Raw genomic sequence first — 19,317 nt, 5'->3', positions numbered from 1 at the left:
AGTGCTTTGCAACCAACAACTTACCGCTGGTTTGGTGCTTGTTCACTGGGACGATTCTAACTGGAACATCCCCCCTCGTAAGCAAGCTACGCAAACCAGCCAATAAGATGCCATGTTGAGTAGGTGAAGGCAAAACAAACTCAAACCAAAAACCCATTGGCTTAACAATAAAGTGGCAAGTGGAATCACCAATATAACCCTGTTACACTTGAAGATGATTGGCCAGACCCTGCAGATGGATACAGCCTTATAAGCAATGCATGGATTGCCATTTATCCTTGCTGTTATTCTCAATCTCTTTTCAAGTAAAGGGGGAAATGCAGTTTAAATATTTTGTTTAATTTAATTCATCTGGTTAAGACTGTCACTATTGTCAGGGCCACCCAGATGTGCAGCGCTGGACACAGCTTTTTTGTCACAACTAATTCATCTGGCTCAGTCTAGTCCAGTCTCTCAGGCATCACCTAATTCTGAACAGCTAGGAGATCTAGACTTCAGTTTAATCATGATTTATCTGGTACACACAAATCACTTTATAAATGTTAATGTGGTTTGACTGTTTTGAGTGAAAAGCAAGAAGATAATGAATATTTAGGAGATTTGCAGAGGATGAACAATGAGGCAATTGCCTGGGTATCCACAGGGTGTGCAGGCCATTGTTCCAGCACTAACACCTTAACTCCTCTAATCATCAAGAACTTCATTGGCTAGTGGAATTACTAAGGTGTTAGAAACAAAGTGCATTCTCACATGTTTTGTCCAATGTTTTATTCTCTCTGACTAAAATGTGTGTTATTAAGGCAGAAGCATGTATCATCATAGGAATTAAAATACGCTGTAGCTTTAAAGGATCAGCCTTCTCCTTTTCCACAAAGGAAAAACTACAGTGGGAGGGGTTTCTTCTGTGCCACTGGTGTGCTGCGTTGCTTTAGTCACAAGACATTACTCTGGTGTGCTGCATTGCTTTAGTCAAAACACTCGACTTACATGTGATTCTGTAGTCGTCTTGAAAGGAAAGTGAGTTTTTACCAATTGATTTTAATGTAGCTACAATATTGTAAAACTACATGCTTCAAACTGTATTTGTAGAATTCATGACAATTGGGAGGAACTTGCATATATATTTTGTGAACTTTGCCTTGTTTGTCTTTACCAGCCACGCTATGTTCATACAAAACTGTCTGTTGAGAAATGCAGAATGAGAGCTGTGACAAGGCAGGCCGAATGCCAACCTGACAATAGTTACAGTTGAATAAACTCACAGGCTCACTATATTCCTGCACTAGCACTGCTTATGTTTACATGAACTGACTTTTATATAAATACATATAGTGTGTCATTCTCATCTGTGAAAGGATAGTGTTGTGATTGTTTTGACAGACCATTTAGCCATGTCCTGTGCTATGAAAAGTCTGGTGGAGGATAACGACAGATACCTGAAGTCCTTCCAGCTGTTCCTGGAGCGCTCCTCTGAACACAAGTGCATGCAGGACTTTATCCATGGCATCTTGCCTGATATTCTAGCCAGGTAACAGTGCTGACACTCTAGCCAGACAGCAGTGCTGACACACTAGCCAGACAACAGTGCTGACACACTAGCCAGACAACAGTGCTGACACACTAGCCAGACAACAGTGCTGACACACTAACCAGACAACAGTTCTGACAGACTAGCCAGACATCAGTGCTGACAATCTAGCCAGAAAACAACACTAGCCAGACAACAGTGCTGAAACACTAGCCAGACAACAGTGCTGACAATCTAGCCAGAAAACAACACTAGCCAAACAACAGTGCTGACACACTAGCCAGACAACAGTGCTGACAATCTAGCCAGAAAACAACACTAGCCAGACAACAGTGCTGACACACTAGCCAGACAACAGTGCTGACAATCTAGCCAGAAAACAACACTAGCCAGACAACAGTGCTGACACACTAGCCAGACAACAGTGCTGACACACTAGCCAGACAACAGTTCTGACACACTAGCCAGACAACAGTGCTGACACACTAGCCAGACAACAGTGCTGACACACTAGCCAGACAACAGTGCTGACACACTAGCCAGACAACAGTGCTGACACACTAGCCAGACAACAGTGCTGACACACTAGCCAGACAACAGTGCTGACACACTAGCCAGACAACAGTTCTGATACACTAGTCAGACAACAGTTCTGATACACTAGCCAGACAACAGTTCTGATACACTAGCCAGACAACAGTTCTGATACACTAGCCAGACAACAGTTCTGATACACTAGCCAGACAACAGTGCTGATACAGTAGCCAGACAACAGTTCTGATACACTAGTCAGACAACAGTTCTGATACAGTAGCCAGACAACAGTTCTGACACACTAGCCAGACAACAGTGCTGACACACTAGCCAGACAACAGTTCTGATACGCTAGCCAGACAACAGTTCTGATACGCTAGCCAGACAACAGTTCTGATACGCTAGCCAGACAACAGTTCTGATACGCTAGCCAGACAACAGTTCTGATACGCTAGCCAGACAACAGTTTTGATACGCTAGCCAGACAACAGTTCTGATACGCTAGCCAGACAACAGTTCTGATACACTAGCCAGGTAACATTTCTGACATAGTAGCCCAATTATGGCTACAATTCCAAGGATACTTAACCCCATGTTAGACAGAACATCACAAGGGCATAACTTTGGATGTAATTAAGTATTTGAGGATCTTACACAGTATATGTTTCATGGTAGTATGAGTACCTTTCCTGAAAGCACAATGTCCTGCCTGTTTCTTCCCCAGCGTTGGAGAGGGAAAAGCCAATCTTAATGTGATGGGAGTGGGAAGTGGAGCAGGTGAGGAAGAACCATGGTGTCAAAGGATTAAACTATATTAGATAAACATTTTGTTGAGAAAATTCAAATATATACTCTTTGTTTAACCCTCTACAATTGTACGGGTTGAAAATGGCTGATTTGGGCACTGATAAAAGCCTAAATTGGAATGCAGTGGCTGTACAGTAACATGCTATTACATTATAATTATTTAGCAGACACATCAAGTGCAGAGCGACTTACAGGAGCAATTACGATTAAGTGCCTTGCTCAAGGGCACATTAACAATGTTTCACCTTGTCGGCTCGGGGATTCAACCCAGCAACCTTTTGCTTACTGTCCCAAGACTCTTAACCGCTAGGCTACCTAAGTTATGTCAGAGCTGTGTCTCTGCGCTTCATACTGCTGTACGGGTTTTGACTGTCAGTCGTTCTGAACTTGAGCACCTCCAGTGTCAAGAAATGATGACAAATGATCACTGATATCCATGATTTACTTATTGGGTAGCTGACATGATTAGTCATGATAAAATGACATGACTGAAACGTCCTGTAGATCTTATGCTTTATGTTTGAAAGACAAACACTTTTTGATATTTGCTTCATACCTGATTAGGATCACATGTATTTTTTTTTATTGTTGCACTGTTGAACACTTGTAATCATTCTCCATCTTGTAGACCGCTATCCAGCTGTCAGATACTCATTCACCTCAATGTCACCTTTCACAAGTCTTTCGGCAGAGTGAGTCTCTTCCAAGTAGCTAAAGAAATATGTTTCAATCCTGTTTCAATCAAATCAATGAAACTATGAGGACTCTGATTTACTTTCAGTTCCTGCACAGTGTTTCTCTTCCTATAATAGGATAGAATAGGAGGAACTTTAATGTCCCGAAGGGGGACATTGACGGACTTTAACACACAGTACTGCTGTATACAAAAATAGACACTGGTCATTATACACAACATAATACATACTGTACAGTCCACATTACCTGTCCTCTCCTCAGGTGAGATAGACATACCTGTAGAATTGTCTTAGCTGTTCTCAGGTGAGACCTACAGTATGTGTTTCTCATTTTACCAACATCACCTGTCCTCTCCTCAGGTGAGATTGACCTTGAGATGTTCTCTCAGCTGCATCTGAAGCATCCTGCAGTAACTGTGGACAACCAGGTGGTGGAACCCAGCGCCCAGCAGCTCCACCTCTATAAGGGTAGATATAATCATACTGAATTCTCTAAGGGTACAGTGGGGCAAAAAAGTATTTAGTCAGCCACCAATTGTGCAAGTTCTCCCACTTAAAAATATGAGAGAGGCCTGTAATTTTCATCATAGGTACACTTCAACTATGACAGACAAAAAGAGGGGAAAAAATCCAGAAAATCACATTGTAGGATTTTTAATGAATTTATTTGCAAATTATGGTGGGAAAAAAGTATTTGGTCACCTATAAACAAGCAAGATTTCTGGCTCTCACAGACCTGTAACTTCTTCTTTAAGAGGCTCCTCTGTCCTCCACTCGTTACCTGTATTAATGGCACCTGTTTGAACTTGTTATCAGTATAAAAGACACCTGTCCACAACCTCAAACAGTCACACTCCAAACTCCACTATGGCCAAGACCAAAGATCTGTCAAAGGACACCAGAAACAAAATTGTAGACCTGCACCAGGCTAGGAAGACTGAATCTGCAATAGGTAAGCAGCTTGGTTTGAATAAATCAACTGTGGGAGCAATTATTAGGAAATGGAAGACATACAAGACCACTGATAATCTCTCTCGATCTGGGGCTCCACGCAAGATCTCACCCCGTGGGGTCAAAATGATCACAAGAATGGTGAGCAAAAATCCCAGAACCACACGGGGGACCTAGTGAATGACCTGCAGAGAGCTGGGACCAAAGTAACAAAGCCTACCATCAGTAACACACTATGCCGCCAGGGACTCAAATCCTGCACTGCCAGACGTGTCCCCCTACTTAAGCCAGTACATGTCCAGGCCCGTCTGAAGTTTGCTAGAGAGCATTTGGATGATCCAGAAGAAGATTGGGAGAATGTCATATGGTCAGATGAAACCATAATATACATTTTGGTAAAAACTAAACTTGTCGTGTTTGGAGGACAAAGAATGCTGAGTTGCATCCAAAGAACACCATACCTACTGTGAAGCATGTGGGTGGAAACATCATGCTTTGGGGCTGTTTTTCTGCAAAGGGACCAGGACGACTGATCCGTGTTTAGAAAAGAATGAATACGGCCATGTATCATGAGATTTTGAGTGAAAACCTCCTTCCATCAGCAAGGGCAATGAAGATGAAATGTGGCTGGGTCTTTCAGCATGACAATGATCCCACACACACCGCCCGGGCAACGAAGGAGTGGCTTCGTAAGAAGCATTTCAAGGTCCTGGAGTGGCCTAGCCAGTCTCCAGATCTCAACACCATAGAAAATATTTGGAGGGAGTTGAAAGTCCGTGTTGCCCAGCAACAGCCCCAAAACATCGCTGCTCTAGAGGAGATGGGACAAAATACCAGCAACAGTGTGTGAAAACCTTGTGAAGACTTACATAAAATGTTTAACCTCTGTCATTGCCAACAAAGGGTATATAACAAAGTAATGAGATAAACTTTTGTTATTGACCAAATAGTTATTTTCCACCATAATTTGCAAATAAATTCATTACAAATCCTACAATGTGATTTTCTGGATTTTTTTTCTCATTTTGTCTGTCATAGTTGAAGTGTACCTATGATGAAAATTACAGGCCTCTCTCATCTTTTTAAGTTGGAGAACTTGCACAATTGGTGGCTGACTAAATACTTTTTTGCCGCACTGTATATACGCTGAATAACAATATAAATCAACATGCAACACCGATCCTGCAGGTGAAGAAGCCGGATGTGGAGGTCTTGGGGTGGCGTGGTTACACATGGTCTGCGGTTGTGAGGCCGGTTGGGCATACTGCCAAATTCTCTAAATCGAAGTTGGAGGCGACTTATGGTAGAGAAATTAACATTCAATTCTCTGGCAACAGCTCTGGTGGACATTCCTGCAGTCAGCATGCCAATTGCACACTCCCTCAAAACTTGAGACATCTGTTGTGTTGTGACAAAATTGCACATTTTAGAGTGGCTTTTCATTGTCCCCAGGGTGCATCTGTGTAATGATCATGCTGTTTAATCAGCTTCTTGATATACCACACTTGTCAGGTAGATGGATTATCTTGGTAAAGGAGAAATGCTCACTAACATTAATGTAAACAAATTTCTGCATAAAGTTGGAGAGAAATAAGCTTTTTGAGTATGGAACATTTTTGGGATTTTTTATTTCAGCTCATGAAACATGGTATCAACACTTTACATGTTGCATTTATATTACACCTCTACACGGGCATGTAGTTCAGTGTGATTACACCTCTACACGGGCATGTAGTTCAGTGTGATTACACCTCTACACGGGCATGTAGTTCAGTGTGATTACACCTCTACACGGGCATGTAGTTCAGTGTGATTACACCTCTACACGGGCATGTAGTTCAGTGTGATTACACCTCTACACGGGCATGTAGTTCAGTGTGATTACACCTCTACACGGGCATGTAGTTCAGTGTGATTACACCTCTACACGGGCATGTAGTTCAGTGTGATTACACCTCTACACGGGCATGTAGTTCAGTGTGATTACACCTCTACACGGGCATGTAGTTCAGTGTGATTACACCTCTACACGGGCATGTAGTTCAGTGTGATTACACCTCTACACGGGCATGTAGTTCAGTGTGATTACACCTCTACACGGGCATGTAGTTCAGTGTGATTACACCTCTACACGGGCATGTAGTTCAGTGTGATTACACCTCTACACGGGCATGTAGTTCAGTGTGATTACACGGGCATGTAGTTCAGTGTGATTACACCTCTACACGGGCATGTAGTTCAGTGTGATTACACCTCTACACGGGCATGTAGTTCAGTGTGATTACACGGGCATGTAGTTCAGTGTGATTACACCTCTACACGGGCATGTAGTTCAGTGTGATTACACCTCTACACGGGCATGTAGTTCAGTGTGATTACACGGGCATGTAGTTCAGTGTGATTACACCTCTACACGGGCATGTAGTTCAGTGTGATTACACCTCTACACGGGCATGTAGTTCAGTGTGATTACACGGGCATGTAGTTCAGTGTGATTACACCTCTACACGGGCATGTAGTTCAGTGTGATTACACCTCTACACGGGCATGTAGTTCAGTGTGATTACACGGGCATGTAGTTCAGTGTGATTACACCTCTACACGGGCATGTAGTTCAGTGTGATTACACCTCTACACGGGCATGTAGTTCAGTGTGATTACACGGGCATGTAGTTCAGTGTGATTACACCTCTACACGGGCATGTAGTTCAGTGTGATTACACCTCTACACGGGCATGTAGTTCAGTGTGATTACACCTCTACACGGGCATGTAGTTCAGTGTGATTACACCTCTACACGGGCATGTAGTTCAGTGTGATTACACGGGCATGTAGTTCAGTGTGATTACACCTCTACACGGGCATGTAGTTCAGTGTGATTACACGGGCATGTAGTTCAGTGTGATTACACCTCTACACGGGCATGTAGTTCAGTGTGATTACACCTCTACACGGGCATGTAGTTCAGTGTGATTACACCTCTACACGGGCATGTAGTTCAGTGTGATTACACGGGCATGTAGTTCAGTGTGATTACACCTCTACACGGGCATGTAGTTCAGTGTGATTACACCTCTACACGGGCATGTAGTTCAGTGTGATTACACGGGCATGTAGTTCAGTGTGATTACACCTCTACACGGGCATGTAGTTCAGTGTGATTACACCTCTACACGGGCATGTAGTTCAGTGTGATTACACGGGCATGTAGTTCAGTGTGATTACACCTCTACACGGGCATGTAGTTCAGTGTGATTACACCTCTACACGGGCATGTAGTTCAGTGTGATTACACGGGCATGTAGTTCAGTGTGATTACACCTCTACACGGGCATGTAGTTCAGTGTGATTACACCTCTACACGGGCATGTAGTTCAGTGTGATTACACCTCTACACGGGCATGTAGTTCAGTGTGATTACACGGGCATGTAGTTCAGTGTGATTACACCTCTACACGGGCATGTAGTTCAGTGTGATTACACCTCTACACGGGCATGTAGTTCAGTGTGATTACACGGGCATGTAGTTCAGTGTGATTACACCTCTACACGGGCATGTAGTTCAGTGTGATTACACCTCTACACGGGCATGTAGTTCAGTGTGATTACACCTCTACACGGGCATGTAGTTCAGTGTGATTACACCTCTACACGGGCATGTAGTTCAGTGTGATTACACCTCTACACGGGCATGTAGTTCAGTGTGATTACACCTCTACACGGGCATGTAGTTCAGTGTGATTACACGGGCATGTAGTTCAGTGTGATTACACCTCTACACGGGCATGTAGTTCAGTGTGATTACACGGGCATGTAGTTCAGTGTGATTACACCTCTACACGGGCATGTAGTTCAGTGTGATTACACCTCTACACGGGCATGTAGTTCAGTGTGATTACACCTCTACACGGGCATGTAGTTCAGTGTGATTACACCTCTACACGGGCATGTAGTTCAGTGTGATTACACCTCTACACGGGCATGTAGTTCAGTGTGATTACACCTCTACACGGGCATGTAGTTCAGTGTGATTACACCTCTACACGGGCATGTAGTTCAGTGTGATTACACCTCTACACGGGCATGTAGTTCAGTGTGATTACACCTCTACACGGGCATGTAGTTCAGTGTGATTACACCTCTACACGGGCATGTAGTTCAGTGTGATTACACCTCTACACGGGCATGTAGTTCAGTGTGATTACACGGGCATGTAGTTCAGTGTGATTACACCTCTACACGGGCATGTAGTTCAGTGTGATTACACCTCTACACGGGCATGTAGTTCAGTGTGATTACACGGGCATGTAGTTCAGTGTGATTACACCTCTACACGGGCATGTAGTTCAGTGTGATTACACCTCTACACGGGCATGTAGTTCAGTGTGATTACACCTCTACACGGGCATGTAGTTCAGTGTGATTACACCTCTACACGGGCATGTAGTTCAGTGTGATTACACGGGCATGTAGTTCAGTGTGATTACACCTCTACACGGGCATGTAGTTCAGTGTGATTACACCTCTACACGGGCATGTAGTTCAGTGTGATTACACCTCTACACGGGCATGTAGTTCAGTGTGATTACACCTCTACACGGGCATGTAGTTCAGTGTGATTACACCTCTACACGGGCATGTAGTTCAGTGTGATTACATGGGCATGTAGTTCAGTGTGATTACACCGCTACACGGGCATGTAGTTCAGTGTGATTACACCTCTACACGGGCATGTAGTTCAGTGTGATTACACCTCTACACGGGCATGTAGTTCAGTGTGATTACACCTCTACACGGGCATGTAGTTCAGTGTGATTACACGGGCATGTAGTTCAGTGTGATTACACCTCTACACGGGCATGTAGTTCAGTGTGATTACACGGGCATGTAGTTCAGTGTGATTACACCTCTACACGGGCATGTAGTTCAGTGTGATTACACCTCTACACGGGCATGTAGTTCAGTGTGATTACACCTCTACACGGGCATGTAGTTCAGTGTGATTACACCTCTACACGGGCATGTAGTTCAGTGTGATTACACCTCTACACGGGCATGTAGTTCAGTGTGATTACACGGGCATGTAGTTCAGTGTGATTACACCTCTACACGGGCATGTAGTTCAGTGTGATTACACCTCTACACGGGCATGTAGTTCAGTGTGATTACACCTCTACACGGGCATGTAGTTCAGTGTGATTACACGGGCATGTAGTTCAGTGTGATTACACCTCTACACGGGCATGTAGTTCAGTGTGATTACACGGGCATGTAGTTCAGTGTGATTACACCTCTACACGGGCATGTAGTTCAGTGTGATTACACCTCTACACGGGCATGTAGTTCAGTGTGATTACACGGGCATGTAGTTCAGTGTGATTACACCTCTACACGGGCATGTAGTTCAGTGTGATTACACGGGCATGTAGTTCAGTGTGATTACACCTCTACACGGGCATGTAGTTCAGTGTGATTACACGGGCATGTAGTTCAGTGTGATTACACCTCTACACGGGCATGTAGTTCAGTGTGATTACACGGGCATGTAGTTCAGTGTGATTACACCTCTACACGGGCATGTAGTTCAGTGTGATTACACCTCTACACGGGCATGTAGTTCAGTGTGATTACACGGGCATGTAGTTCAGTGTGATTACACGGGCATGTAGTTCAGTGTGATTACACCTCTACACGGGCATGTAGTTCAGTGTGATTACACCTCTACACGGGCATGTAGTTCAGTGTGATTACACCTCTACACGGGCATGTAGTTCAGTGTGATTACACGGGCATGTAGTTCAGTGTGATTACACCTCTACACGGGCATGTAGTTCAGTGTGATTACACCTCTACACGGGCATGTAGTTCAGTGTGATTACACGGGCATGTAGTTCAGTGTGATTACACCTCTACACGGGCATGTAGTTCAGTGTGATTACACCTCTACACGGGCATGTAGTTCAGTGTGATTACACCTCTACACGGGCATGTAGTTCAGTGTGATTACACGGGCATGTAGTTCAGTGTGATTACACCTCTACACGGGCATGTAGTTCAGTGTGATTACACCTCTACACGGGCATGTAGTTCAGTGTGATTACACGGGCATGTAGTTCAGTGTGATTACACCTCTACACGGGCATGTAGTTCAGTGTGATTACACCTCTACACGGGCATGTAGTTCAGTGTGATTACACGGGCATGTAGTTCAGTGTGATTACACCTCTACACGGGCATGTAGTTCAGTGTGATTACACCTCTACACGGGCATGTAGTTCAGTGTGATTACACGGGCATGTAGTTCAGTGTGATTACACCTCTACACGGGCATGTAGTTCAGTGTGATTACACCTCTACACGGGCATGTAGTTCAGTGTGATTACACCTCTACACGGGCATGTAGTTCAGTGTGATTACACCTCTACACGGGCATGTAGTTCAGTGTGATTACACGGGCATGTAGTTCAGTGTGATTACACCTCTACACGGGCATGTAGTTCAGTGTGATTACACCTCTACACGGGCATGTAGTTCAGTGTGATTACACGGGCATGTAGTTCAGTGTGATTACACCTCTACACGGGCATGCAGTTCAGTGTGATTACACCTCTACACGGGCATGTAGTTCAGTGTGATTACACGGGCATGTAGTTCAGTGTGATTACACCTCTACACGGGCATGTAGTTCAGTGTGATTACACCTCTACACGGGCATGTAGTTCAGTGTGATTACACGGGCATGTAGTTCAGTGTGATTACACCTCTACACGGGCATGTAGTTCAGTGTGATTACACGGGCATGTAGTTCAGTGTGATTACACCTCTACACGGGCATGTAGTTCAGTGTGATTACACGGGCATGTAGTTCAGTGTGATTACACCTCTACACGGGCATGTAGTTCAGTGTGATTACACCTCTACACGGGCATGTAGTTCAGTGTGATTACACGGGCATGTAGTTCAGTGTGATTACACCTCTACACGGGCATGTAGTTCAGTGTGATTACACGGGCATGTAGTTCAGTGTGATTACACCTCTACACGGGCATGTAGTTCAGTGTGATTACACGGGCATGTAGTTCAGTGTGATTACACCTCTACACGGGCATGTAGTTCAGTGTGATTACACGGGCATGTAGTTCAGTGTGATTACACCTCTACACGGGCATGTAGTTCAGTGTGATTACACCTCTACACGGGCATGTAGTTCAGTGTGATTACACCTCTACACGGGCATGTAGTTCAGTGTGATTACACCTCTACACGGGCATGTAGTTCAGTGTGATTACACGGGCATGTAGTTCAGTGTGATTACACAGGTTTTTCTTTATTTTTACTATTTTCTACATTGTAGAATAATAGTTAAGAGATCAAAACTATGAAATAACACATGGAATTATGTAGTAACCAAAAAGGTGTGCAATGCCAAGAGTGTGCAAAGCTGTCATCAAGGCAAAGGGTGGCTATTTGTCTAATCTCAAATGTAAAATATATTTTGATTTGTTGAACACTTTTTTTGGTTACTACATGATTCCATATGTGTTATTTCATAGTTTTGATGTCTTCACTATTATTTTACAATGTAAAAAAATTAAGAAAAACGTTTGACCAGTAGTGTAGTTCAGGATGATTACATCTCTATACTGGTATATAGTTCAGTATGATTAGCTCTGTAATTATATGAATGTACTGTTACTTCATATATCTTTATCTTGTGTAGTGTTGGTGTCCCAGAAACCAAACCTAGACTACATTAAATTCACTTGGAACAAGATGACGGCCACTGAGTTTGAGAAGCACTGGAGAGAGAACCATTTGACCAAGAAGATGGACTTCATTCACATGATACAGGTATAACTACCCAGATGGAGTTACAGGTGAAGTTATAAGTTTACATACACTTAGTTTGGAGTCATTAAAACTCGTTTTTCAACCACTCCACACATTTCTTGTTAACTAACTATAGTTTTGGCAAGTCGATTAGGGCATCTACTTTGCGCATGCTGTGGATGTATTTCAAGGCCTACCTTCAAACTTTGCTTAATAACATCATGGGAAAATCAAAAGAAATCAGCCAAGACCTCAGAAAAAAAATTGTAGACCTCCACAAGTCTGGTTCATCCTTGGGAGCAATTTCCAAATGCCCGAAGGTACCACGTCCATCTGTACAAACAATAGTACACAAGTATAAACACCATGGGACCACGCAGCCGTCATACCGCTCAGGAAGGAGACGCGTTCTGTCTCCTAGAGATGAACATACTTTGGTGCGAAAAGTGCAAATCAATCCCAGAACAATCGCAAACGACCTTGTGAAGATGCTGGAGGAAACAGGAACAAAAGTATCTATATCCACAGTAAAACGAGTCCTATATTGACATAACCTGAAAGGCCGCTCAGCAAGCAAGAAGCTACTGCTCCAAAACCGCCATAAAAAAGCCAGACTACGGTTTGCAACTGCACATGGGGACAAAGATTGTACTTTTTGGAGAAATGACCATAATTACCATCATTATGTTTGGAGTAAAAAGGGGGAGGCTTGCAAGCCGAAGAACACCATCCCAACTGTGAAGCACGGGGGTGACAGTATCATGTTGTGGGGGTGCTTTGCTGTAGGAGGGACTGGTGCACTTCACAAAATAGATGGCATCATGAAGATTGAAACGTATGTGGGAATATTGAAGCAACATCTCAAGACATCAGTCAGGGAGTTAAAGCTTGGTCGTAAATTGGTCTTCCAAATGGATAATGACCCCAAGTATACTTCCAAAGTTGTGGCAAAATGGCTTAAGGACAACAAAGTCAAGGTATTGGAGTGGCCATCACAAAGCCATGAGAATTTATAGAGAATTTGTTGGCAGAACTGAAAAAGAGTGTGCGAGCAAGGAGGCCAACAAACCTGACTCAGTTACACTAGCTCTGTCAAGAGGAATGGGCCAAAATTCACACAATTTATTGTGGGAAGCTTGTGGAAGGCTACCCGAAACATTTGACCCAAGTTAAACAATTTAAAGGCAATGCTACCAAATACTAAATGAGTGTATGTAATCTTCTGACCCACTGGGAATGTGATGAAATAAATAAAAGCTGAAATAAATCACTACTATTATTCTGACATTTCACATTATTAAAAATAAAGTGGTGATCCTAACTGACCTAAAACAGGGATTTTTTACTAGGATTAAATGTCAGGAATTGTGAAACTGAGTTTAAATGTATTTGGCTAAGGTGTATGTAAACTTCTGACTTCAACTGTATATAGGGGATAGTGTGTATACTACAATAAGTGCAATACATTGCTACACTGAACAAAAATATAAACGCAACATGTAAAGTGTTTCATGAGCTGAAATAAAAGATCCCAGAAATGTTCCATGTACACAAAAAAGCTTATTGCTCTGTTTGTTTACATCCAGCTCTGCCCCACCTGCCTTGAATGGCAGGCCGCCACTGATAATTACACGGGTGCACCTTGTGCTGGGGACAATAAGGCCATTATAAAATGTGCAGTTCTCACACAACACAATGCCACAGATGTCTCAAGTTGAGGGAGTGTGCAATTGGCACGCCGACTGCAGGATTGTCCACCAGAGCTTGTCAGAGAATTGAATGTTCATTTCTCTACCATAAGCCGCCTACAGTGTCGTTTTATAGAATTTGGCAGTATGCTCAACCGGCCTCACGACCACAGACAACGTATAACAATGCCAGCCCAGGACCGCCACATACGGCTTCTTCACCGGCGGGATCGTCGTAGACCAGCCACCCGGATAGCTGATGAAACTGTGGATTTATTCAACCAAAGAATTTCTGCACAAACCGTCAAGCTTATCTGCTCATCGTCCTCTCCAGGGTCTTGACCGGACTATAGTTTGGCATTGTAACTGACTTCAGTGGGCAAATGCTCACCTTCGATGTCAACTGACATGCCGGAGTGTGCCCTTCACGGATTAATCCTTTTCTCAACTGTACCGGGTGATTTGGGCAGGCATAAGCTACGGACAACGAACACAATTGCATTTTATTGATGGCAATTTGAATGCACAGAGATACCGTGACAAGATCCTCAAGCCCATTTTCGTGCCAGTCATCCGCTGCCATCACCTCATGTTTCAGCATGATATTGTATGGCCCCATGTCACAAGGATCTGTACGCAATTTCTAGACGCTGAAAATGTCCCAGTTTTTCCATGACCTGTATACTCATCCATTGAGCATGTTTGGGTTGGTCAGGATCCACGTCTACGAAAGCATGTTCCAGTTCCTGCCAATATCCAGCAACTTCACACAGCCATTGAAGAGGAGTGGAGCAACATTCAACAGACCACAATCAACAGCCTGATCAGCTCCATGCGAAGGAGATGTGTCACGCTGCATGAGGTGGTCACACCGAATAATGACTGGTGTTCTGATCCACACCCCTACCTTTTTATTCGGTGGTCACACCGAATAATGACTGGTGTTCTGATCCACACCCCTACCTTTTTATTTTAAGGTACTGTATATGCATCTGTTGGTCACAGATCTCTATTCCCAGTCATGAGGGCCTAATTTATTTATTTAAATATACTAATTTCCTTATGAACTGTAACTCAGTAAAATGTTTGAAATTGTTGCATGTTGCATTTTTATACAGTGGGGAGAACAAGTATTTGTTACACTGCCGATTTTGCAGGTTTTCCTACTTACAAAGCATGTAGAGGTCTGTAATTTTTATCATAGGTACACTTCAACTGTGGGAGACGGAATCTAAAACAAAAATTCAGAAAATCACATTGTATGATTTTTAAGTAATTCATTTGCATTTTATTGCATGAGATAAGTATTTGATACATCAGAAAAGCAGAACTTAATATTTGGTAAGGAAACCCTTTTTGCAATTACAGAGATCATACATTTCCTGTAGTTCTTGACCAGGATTGCACACACTGCAGCAGGGATTTTAGCCCACTCCTCCATACAGACCTTCTCCAGATCCTTCAGGTTTCAGGGCTTGTAAGTAGGAAACACTGCCGATTTTGCAGGTTATCAAATACTTGTTCTCCCCACTGTATATCAGTGTATTTATTTTGTCATATTCAGTCTTATATCACAATAACATGAGAGTTCCCCTGTACTCCATCCAGATGTTGTATTACGTGAAGGATCCAGGTGCTACAGTCACATTCTACCAGAGCCTCCTGGACAGGAATGGAAAACTACTTGTAATTCTGGTGTCTGGTGAGTCAGTTGAGTTCATGTACAGTCAAACGTTTGGACACACCTACTCATTCAAGGGTTTTTCTTTATGTTTACTATTTTCTACATTTTAGAATAATAGTGAAGACATCAAAACTATGAAATAACATATATGCAATCATGTAGTAAACAAATCAAAATAGATTTTAGATTCTTCAAAGTAGCCACCCTTTGCCTTGATGACAGCTTTGCACACTCTTGGCATTCTCTCACCTGGAATGCATTTCACATGAACAAACATGCTTTTTCATACACGTGGATCCTGACCAACCCCTATTAAAATTTGTGGAATTTATTTTCCTCCTTAATGTGTTTGTGCCAATCAGTTGTGTTGTGACAAGGTAGGGGTGGTAAACAGAAGATAGCTCTATATGGTAAAAGACCAATTCCATATTATGGCAAGAACAGCACAATTTAAGCAAAGAGAAACGACAGTCCATCATTACTTTAAGAAATGAAGGTCAGTCAATCTGGAAAATTTCATGAACTTTGAAAGTTTCTTCAAGTGCAGTTGCAAAAATCATTGAGCGCTATGTTGAAACTGGCTCTAATGAGGACTGCCACATGAAAGGAAGACCCAGTGTTACCTCTGCTGCAGAGTTAACTGCACCTCCGATTGCAGCCCAAATAAATCAAATAAAACAAATCAAATTTTATTTGTCACATGGACAATGACCCAACACACCCCCAGGGTGTGTAATGGCTATTTGACCAAGAAGGAGAGTGATGGAGTGCTGCATCAGAGGACTTGGCCTTTTTGACTGGTACTGTATATGTACAAGCATTGAATCTGTAGTGTTACCAGACTCCATGCCAGAGCTCTTTTATACTTACTTTAGGTGGTTAACATAGAATTACATATTACAACTAATTCATAATGAGTTACTATTAGAACTAAGTCATTTAATAGCATATATGTGGTTGTTACACTGTGGGGTTCTGTTACTATGGGAGGTTATAATGTGTATCATGTCTGTAGATGAGAGTGGCTGGGGAAAGCTGTGGAGGACCTTCAGGACCCAGCTGTGTAACACAGAGATCAGTCAGTGTGTGACTACAGGTGATATTAAAGCCTACCTGGACTCTAAGACAGTGAGTTACCAGAGCTACAAGCTTCCATCTCAGATGGACATCACCGAGTGTTTCACTGAGGGAGACCAGAGAGGAGAACTGCTTCTGGACTTCCTGACTGAGGTGTTAGACTTCAGCTCCACTGCTCCTCCTGAGCTGAAGAGAGGAGTTCTAGACCTGCTGAAGACCCCAGACTGTAGCAAGGAGGTGGATGGGAGGGTCATCTTCAATAACACCTTGGAGGTGCTGGTGGTTGACCCTCTACAGTAACACAGGAATAGATCTCAAAATGCTGTAGCAACAATGTGTATCACTGATAAACACTGAGTATACAAAACATTAGGAACACTTCCTCTTTCCATGAGATAGACTGACCAGGTGAATCCAGGTGAAAGCTATGATCCCTTATTGATGTTACTTGTTAAATCCACTTCAATCAGTGTAGATGAAGGGGGGGAGACAAGTTAAATAAATAAATAAGGCAATTGAGACATGGATTTTTATGTGTATATCATTCAGAGGGTGAATAGGCAAGATGAAAGATTTAAGTGCTTTTGAATGGGGTATGGTAGTAGGTACCAGGTACACCGGTTCATGTAAAGAACTGCAATGCTGATGGGTTTTTCACGTGTTTCAAGAATGGTCCACCGCCCAAAGGACATCCAGCCAACTGCGGGAAGTATTGGAGTCAACCTGGGCCAGCATCCTTGTGGAACGTTTGACACCTTGTAGAGTCTGTGCCCCGATGAATTGAGGCTGTTCTGTGGGGTGCAACTAATTATTAGGAAGGTGTTCCTAATGACTGGTATATTCAGTGTATGCATGAAAGGCTTGTTGTTGTATTCATATAATTACCTGATTCCCGTCTGCCCACCAAGATCCCACACCTGGAACTTCAGGTTCTTGTACGTCACTGTCTCCATGTTGAAGCTGATCACTGTACAACACAATGACAGAGATGAAACACCTTAAACACACGTCAAAGAAAGACATTGTCTCCAAACATGTGGAAAGACTATTTATTATTCGAGGGGGGGGGTGCTACTCAATATTAGGAAAATGTTCCTAATGTGTGGTATAATCAGTGTATAAAGTCAGTATTTCATCCATCACAACTTTAACAACACAACAGAACCTAAAACATGATACACAGTTGCTTCCAGGGGCGCTACTTTTGTTTTAGAAGTTGGAAAAGTAAGCAAAAATGCCCACAGTCATCAAGCAAGATAAGAGATAATTATTAAATATGTTAAGTGATTGATAAAACTGAACTAGATGCAAGGTAATTTAATAATAAATATTGTTTTGCACCTTTAACCAAAAGTCTAACAAATGAACAAGACTTTAGAAAATAAAGTACAAAGACTTTTGATTATCTTTAAGACATCTATATCAAATTTCAGGCAGACCGACCAACCAACCGCATGCACGCCTAACCCTCACCAGTCTAGTCAATAACTCAACTCTCTCCCTAACCCTCACCAGTCTAGTCAATAACTCAACTCTCTCCCTGACCCCCACCAGTCTAGTCAATAACTCAACTCTTTCCCAACCCAATTTCCTTCAAACTTTTTTTTATTCCCAAAGAAAAGGTTTGGAATTTAAAAATAAATAACACCTGTACATATACATTAACACACAAACAGCACATCTATATAATTAATCTCATAGAGCTGTTTTTTTTACGTTTACAAAAAAAATTAACATATACATTTTAAATAGATGGTACTTTTATATAGAGCATTCACATGACAAAGATATTATATACAGTACCAGTCAAGTTTGGACACCTACTCATTCAAGGGTTTTTCTTTATTTTACTATTTTCTACATTGTAGAATAATAGTGACGACATCACTATGAAATAACACATATGGAATCATGTAACTAAAAAAGTGTTATATAAATCAAAATACATTTTATATTTGAGATTCTTTGAAGTAGCCACCCAACAAGGTAGACAAATTTCGAGCAAGGGTTCCCTTCCAGAGAGACATCAGAGATTGTAACATTCTTTGTTTCACGGAAACATGGCTCACTCGGGATACGTTATCAGAGTCAGTACAGCCACCCGGTTTCTTCACGCATCGCACCGACAGAAACAAACATATCTGGTAAGAAGAAGTGCGGGGGTGTATGCCTTATGATTAACTCCAGTGTTTAATTGCTCAATTGTAATTATTTTGCCACTATGGCCTATTTATTGCCTTACCTCCCTTATCTTACCTCATTTACACACAGTGTATGTAGACTTTTTCAATTTTTTTTTATTTAGCCTTAATTTAACCAGGTAGGCTAGTTGAGAACAAGTTCTCATTTACAACTGTGACCTGGCCAAGATAAAGCAAAGCAGTGCGACACAAACAACACAGAGTTACACATGGAATAAACAAACATAGTCAATAACACAATATAAAAAGTATATATACAGTGTGTGCAAATGAGGTAGGATAAGGGAGGTAAGGCAATAAATAGGCCATAGTGGCGAAATAA

The 19,317-nt window shown here is 42.5% G+C and overlaps 1 protein-coding gene across 2 annotated transcripts; it reads left to right on the top strand.

Moving 5' to 3' along the window:
- The first annotated feature begins 869 nt into the window (after positions 1–869).
- On the top strand, positions 870–17,827 carry LOC110501994 (histamine N-methyltransferase). Of its 2 annotated transcripts, none has more exons than XM_036959445.1 (7): positions 870–1,017; positions 1,381–1,528; positions 2,787–2,839; positions 3,925–4,032; positions 12,236–12,366; positions 15,642–15,735; positions 16,733–17,827. In XM_036959445.1, the coding sequence occupies exons 2-7, from the start codon at positions 1,392–1,394 to the stop codon at positions 17,092–17,094; spliced, it is 885 nt and encodes a 294-aa protein (XP_036815340.1). In that variant the 5' UTR covers positions 870–1,017; positions 1,381–1,391; the 3' UTR covers positions 17,095–17,827. The 2 variants fall into 2 exon arrangements, with proteins under 2 accessions (XP_036815340.1, XP_036815341.1); XM_036959446.1 differs by having other exon boundaries at positions 893–1,017; positions 1,361–1,528.
- Positions 17,828–19,317: the final 1,490 nt, after the last annotated feature.

Source organism: Oncorhynchus mykiss, chromosome 22, assembly GCF_013265735.2.
Source record: "Oncorhynchus mykiss isolate Arlee chromosome 22, USDA_OmykA_1.1, whole genome shotgun sequence".
Lineage (NCBI taxonomy): Eukaryota > Metazoa > Chordata > Actinopteri > Salmoniformes > Salmonidae > Oncorhynchus > Oncorhynchus mykiss.
The sequence above is the reverse complement of the archived record's forward strand: the minus strand, read 5'-3'. Positions and strand labels throughout refer to the sequence as shown.